Source organism: Macrobrachium nipponense, chromosome 1 (genome assembly GCF_015104395.2).
Source record: "Macrobrachium nipponense isolate FS-2020 chromosome 1, ASM1510439v2, whole genome shotgun sequence".
Taxonomy (NCBI): Eukaryota; Metazoa; Arthropoda; class Malacostraca; order Decapoda; family Palaemonidae; genus Macrobrachium; species Macrobrachium nipponense.
Genome location: NC_087200.1, coordinates 200,358,384 through 200,365,148, shown reverse-complemented (window position 1 = coordinate 200,365,148; position 6,765 = coordinate 200,358,384). Strand labels below are relative to the sequence as shown.

The 6,765-nt window shown below is 37.4% G+C and overlaps 1 protein-coding gene across 3 annotated transcripts in view; it reads right to left on the bottom strand.

Annotated features, from left to right (window-relative positions):
- Nucleotides 1-765: 765 nt before the first annotated feature.
- The window catches only part of LOC135220016 (calcitonin receptor-like), a gene marked incomplete at its 3' end in the record, with an annotated part of 456,589 nt that continues 450,589 nt past the window's right edge, over nt 766-6,765 (bottom strand). For all 3 annotated transcript variants that reach the window (XM_064257312.1, XM_064257311.1, XM_064257314.1), the window contains 1 exon segment: nt 766-987. In XM_064257312.1, the coding sequence (XP_064113382.1) occupies nt 766-987 (222 nt within the window).

The window sequence follows — 6,765 nt, the reverse complement described above, 5'->3', positions numbered from 1 at the left end:
CCATCGTTATACTATTGTGAATATCAACTGCCGAGTCATTCTTCTTTACTGTGTTACTTTCGGTTAGGCCTACTCCAGCATGTACACAATGGGAAGGAAGCCTGTTTTCGGCATATTTCTAACGACGTCCGTAATACCTAGAAAAAATTTATTTTAAAACGGTTTACACCTCAAGACCACTCTTCAAACGATTTTTTAATAATAATAATAATAATAATAATAATAATAATAATAATAATAATAATAATAATAATAATAATAATAATAAAGAAAATGGCTAAGAAAAAAACCTTGGCTAACACTACATAAAGCTTAATAACAAATATTCTTTTGGTAATTACCGAAGGGGCCCTACAAACACCCTTTAGTAATGCCTACAGTGTACCACGTGAGGTGCATTAACGGCAATAGCAGACCCCACCCCGCAACATTACAAGTCTAATGGTAAGTAAATATGACGACACTTTACATTAAACAAGACACCTACTGAATTCAGTGTTTCAACCAGTATTCAAAATTTGGCCCTTCGTAATCTTTGTTAGCAAAATAACCAATTTTACTTATTTCTATAATTTCGGTATAAAAAAAGCATGCTGAAATATAACCCGATGTCAGCATTCCGATCTAAATTTAACGATTAAATGGCATCAGACTAAACACGGCTATAGTTAGCATCATTACTGATTTAAATAGCATCCTTGGTCATCTCTCAGGGCCTAGTACCATACAACCAGGACGAGATCACGAGAACCTTCTGATACTTACTGCACTCTCAGCTCCTCGTCGGATCCTCTGACTCCGGCGTAGATGATGGTCCAGAAGGCCGGGAAAGCCCCACCCCAGCAGGTAGAACCACTTCATGATGCGGTCTTCGGACACGAAGGCCACCACCAGCAGGGTGTGGAGATACAGCCCCTCGCAGAACATCCAGAAGTAGTTGGACACCAGGAAGTAGTGGAGGAACACGTGCAGCACTTGGCATAACACCTGTTAAGACAGAGTAAATAGGCTAGGTCATTAAAATTAATACTCATATGCAATCATACGTACATAAAGGCACGCAGGCACACACAACCACATGTGTATCTTGGTTCAGTGGTTAGAGCATCTGCCTACCAGCCAAAGGCCTCAGGTTTTTAGAGTCGTGGTTCATGTGCTTTCTGCTAAATTACCCCCTTTTTTATAAACTTTGTTATTAAACATTAACATCTTTCTTTAGTAGTAGGAAACACAAGAGTGATAATAGGAATATGATATAAGCCACCATATTTGTAAATGATTTTAAGTGAAATTCTGTTAACCAAAGTCAGTACTTTGAATAACATCTAATCGGGTAGAACGACATAGACCGCATACCCAATTTTTCTTCTTAATATAACGAACATTTTCAAGTATTTCATCTTTTATATACCTATATATGCAATGACATTTAGTGAAGAAAAGGTCCAGTTTTGGAATGGGGTAGCAACCCCATCACAAAAAATAATTTCCAAGAATCGGGAGTTTAAAAAGCTATCTTCAGCTTCTGCCTCTGGGGAAAGAATCTAATTAAAAAATATATATGGATATATATATATTATATATATATATATATATATATATATATATATATATATATATATATATATATATATAATATATATATGGATCACCTGAAGATTAGCGACCCCTAATACCTCTCCTGAAGAAAATAGACCCCAATATTTTCCTCCTGAAGAAAAGCGACCCCAATATTTTCCACCTGAAGATAAACGACCCCAGCTTGTTGATGTGTCCAATCTTCAGGTGACCCACTTTAGCTCATAAATAATTATTAGAAAAAAGGAGAAAAAAAATAGATATATATTAATTAAAAACTACTTTATTAAACATTTGTTAAAAACACAAATTTAGACAAACAATCAATAGTTAATTAAAAGCGTATTGTCTTGCAATTTCAGTACAAAAATAATCAAACCTACTGTACCCCTGTGGCTAGGGTGCGGCAGCGCAACATTAACTCTTGCCAGAATATACCGAGCTTGCCAAGATTCTTTAAATATGCGGATAAGGCGTGAAGCGCCATTCCGCCATGGCCTTACTGTAACCCCTGTTAATTCCTCACCTTAAGAAAAACGACCCCAATATTTTCCACCTGAAGAAAAGCGACCACAGCGTGTGTTGGGGTCGCTTTTCTTCAGGTCCAATTATCTAGAAAATTTTGAAAAATACTGTACAGATCATAACGAAATACCAGCGTAAGATGTGAAATGAATAAAGTTTATCTTTACGCTAACTTACTACCGTTACTAAGTACACAAAATTTACCTTTCATCTATGAGATTGGTTCCCCGTTTGTCGACCATCTTCTGGATTTTATTCAAAACTAAAACCTATCTTTCATTTAACTGATGTTGGGGATAAGGAGAACACTTTTCCTGTCTGCATTAGGTTTGGAATCTTTTCCAAGTAGGAGTAGTCCTTCCTTATATTCATCTTCCTCATATCGAAAACAGCATTGCTTCAGAACTCTTTAGAACATTCAAGCTTTCGTTATTACATTGTTGCTAACACATCCCAAAATGAGCAACATAAGACAAACACCGAGTGAATGCACCAAAACACAATGGAAAGTAGGTTATGTAAATAAAAACCCCTCTCATTCTCTGACAGGAGAACTCTACCTAACAACTCAACAGACATCGAGCAACGATTGAGTCAAGTTGTCGACTGACTAGAGAAGAGAACTGGGTTACTTCAGCGTTCAGCCCCCGGGAAAGCTGTGACGTCAGAGGGTTGCGCACGCAAGCTTTTCACTGAGAATGATGTTGATTTAGCCCGCCTTATGCCAGCACGGGTTGTGCGAAGAAGGAACCTATTCTACTGCGTCAGCGAAGGAGCTAAACCCGGAGATTCAAGGCTCAGCATTTGAGTTATCATTATATAGGGTTAAGTGCGTATTTTGTACAGGTTGTTACTGATGCGATTAACATTATGAGTTTATGCCTTGATAGTTTCATTAAATTAATAGGTACTGTATACATACATACAGAAATGATGCATATATCTGTGGTGGCATCAATTATGTCCATCTTCCACTACATATAATACCATTTAGTTGTGAAGTCCGCTTTTGGCGTTTTATTCACGAACTAGTTAATAATATGTTGGCTATTAGCATTTTACCTTGGCCATGTCAACTGCCTGCCGTTACTGCCCTGCTCAAAAGTATCTTCTTTCCCACCATTATCCCTACACTAAGGGGTCGGTTGCTTGATGTGCCTTTCCTTACAACATCAGGCATGGTTTATTATTTGGCAAAGGGGTTTTTACGACCGCATGCCCTTGCTGTCATCAACCACAGTTATTGGCGGTGGGCCTCGCCTTTGACTACATAAAAAGCCCACCTGCAAGGCAGCAGTTTCCTAGCCTTTTACTAAAATGTAAGACTGCAAGGCAGCAGCTGTCCTTTTAGTCGTCTTTTACGACACGCAGGTTACGTGGTAGTATTATTACACCCTTACCACAGGGAAGTACCCACTCAATAGTATGGACAACATCAGGCATCGTAGGCATGCCCTACGGGCTTTGACTAGGGCCAGTTGGGAAAGGTGGATATAGATATTTGTAATAAGCTGAGGTATGAACACAGATATGGGGAAATATGTTGGTATATTCAAGGTGAATAAATTGCCGAGAATGGAGTATAAAACCATAAAGTCTCTTGGTTACAGTAGGAAAACTCAGGATAAAATATAACAGGACTTAACTCTGTGCTGATAAAAATGACATCTCAAACCATAGATCTAAAGGCAAGGGATTTCATGACCAAACTCTGATATGTTTATACATGATAACATACATAGAAAAAGAATATCTGAATTAAGGTGCCTTAGAAAATGTCGACTACAAGGAAATATGAGAAATGCGAAAGGAATGCTGAAATAAAAGACAATTTAAAGCAAACGCAAGCTGAGGGCATGGATCAGACAAGCCACGAAATCATTGCTAGTTTATAAATTAGCCCCCACCCCCACCCCCAACCCCAAGAAATCCTCCGCGATCTCTCGTGAAGGGTATAAATAATGGGCGAAATGGTTTCTATACTGCCCATTTATTCATCAGGAGAGAGTCACTCGACGAGAGTTACTCACAGTCACTTCATATCTCGTTGTCAGATGTAACAAAGGTTCGGACCCTTTCAAAAAACGCCGGAATGATGTTTATTTATGAAAATGAAGTATTGGAATTAAAAAATCGAGAAATACGTCATGGTAGGGAGCTATAGCTTGCAAAATACTAAACAAATACATGGAATATGTTTACGTCAGTCTCCCCTTTTCAAATTCCTAAAAAAATATTGAATGTGGGGAAAACGAACTAGGGGTTGACTAGGGTAGCCTGGAAAGGGAGGGGTGGGGGGTGTCCAGGCCCCCCCCCCCCTGAAAAAAATGCATGAAAAACTTGTGGAAAAATGAAGGGTAAACATAATATACCTTCTTGTCAAAAAGGGCTGAAATACATATGGCGATTTGGGGAATAAACTTGATGGATAAAAAGTTATTGCATAAAAGGGGTTTATTATATAACGGAATCTGCACTTGATTTATGTAGGAACTTTCAGAAGGAACTGTTAGATTCCACAAATTCCTCAGGGAATTCTTCCACAAATTCCTCAGGGAATTCTTCCACAAATTCCTCAGGGAATTCTTCCACAAATTCCTCAGGGAATTCTTCCACAAATTCCTCAGGGAATTCTTCCACAAATTCCTCAGAGAATTCTTCCACAAATTCCTCAGGGATTCTTCCACAACTTCCTCAGGGAATTCTTCCACAACTCCTCAGGGAATTCTTCCACAAATTCCTCAGGGAATTCTTCCACAAATTCCTCAGCGAATTCTTCCACAAATTCCTCAGGGAATTCTTCCACAACTTCCTCAGGGAATTCTTCCACAAATGCCTCAGGGAATTCTTCCACAAATTCCTCAGGGAATTTTTCCACAATTCCTCAGGAATTCTTCCGCAAATTCCTCAGGGAATTCTTCCGCAAATTCCTCAGGGAATTCTTCCACAACTTCCTCAGGGAATTCTTCCACAACTTCCTCAGGGAATTCTTCCACAACTTCCTCAGGGAATTCTTCCACAAATTCCTCAGGGAATTTTTCCACAAATTCCTCAGGGAATTCTTCCACAAATTCCTCAGGGAATTCTTCCACAAATTCCTCAGGGAATTCTTCCGCAAATTCCTCAGGGAATTCTTCCACAAATTCCTCAGTGAAGACAGGAAGAATGTGAACAGACAGAATAGAATGTTTGACTTGTTGTTCAGCATCTGACCTGTGGTCACAAAGGGATTTTCTCTCGCTTTAGTTAAATACCCTTTTATAAGGTTATGCTATTTATGGGATAAATGCATGGACTAATTCAATGTCACTAATCATACCCAATTTATATGCATACATAAATACATACGTGTATAAATGAGTACGTACATAAATACATATTGTATATCTAAAAATAAAATATAATATATATATATATATAGTTATATACTATATCTATATATATATATGTATATATATATTATTATGTTATATATATATCGAACTACAAATGTCCTTTAATATCTAATTCACTCTACCTCGGAATTAATATATTTTCATATATGCTTAACCGAGGGAGAATTTATTAAGCGATATATAATTGGCGATCAAATTAGATATTAAAGGACATTTGTAGTTCGATATATGTATATGAATCACAGTAATGTGATAGACTTATATGATGACTACGTGCGGGTAAAAGCACTACCACGCCACCGAGAACGAGATGGGTTGATCCAGTCTCCAAAACAAAAAATACCTGTCCGCGCGAAAGGTATTTCAGGTAGGAGGCGGCATGAACTTATATCTCTTGCGGTGTCGGGGTGGTTTAAGGCTTCACTGCCAGTCCTGGAATTGGGAGGTCGCTGGTTCGCGCCTGTCGATCGCCAATTCTATTATCGCTTAATAAATTCCCCCTCGGTTAAGCATATATGAAAATATATTAATTCCGAGGTAGAGCGAATTAGATATTAAAGGACATTTGTAGTTCGATATATGTATATGAATCACGGTAATGTGATAGACTTTTTATATATATATATATATATATATATATATATATATATATATATATATATATATATATATTTGTATATGTCTGCGATAGTAATGACATATTAAAAAAAACAAAAAGTCAATAAGACACACAAACTCTGACAGACTGTTTTCCTCTCACTCTCGTTCAGCCAAGATAAAATCCCCAAGACCTCAAAGTATTTTTCATATCCTGCAACGCAATGCAGAATCAACTCGAGAGGGATTTATTCCACAACTGTCAGCAACCTCGCTGACAGAGATTCCAGTGTGTGGAATCTTGTCATTACTGGGAATCGCCAAGCCTATTGACTTCAAACAAGATGGAGAAGCGTCGAATGAAAGGAAGGTCTATGATGCTTCAAAGGGAATAAACCTTGTATACTTACTCGCGTGCATAATACTGCTAAGCTTCCTATGAAAAAGTGAAAAAACGTACCAATATATAAACGTATATAATATCTCTCTCTCTCTCTCTCTCTCTCTCTCTCTCTCTCTCTCTCCTCTCTCTCTCTCTCTATAAAGTATATATATATATATATATATATATATATATATATGTATATATTATATATATTATATATATATATATATCTCTCTATAAAATCACCGAAATATAGAGAGAAAAATACTAATATTTTCAGAGACT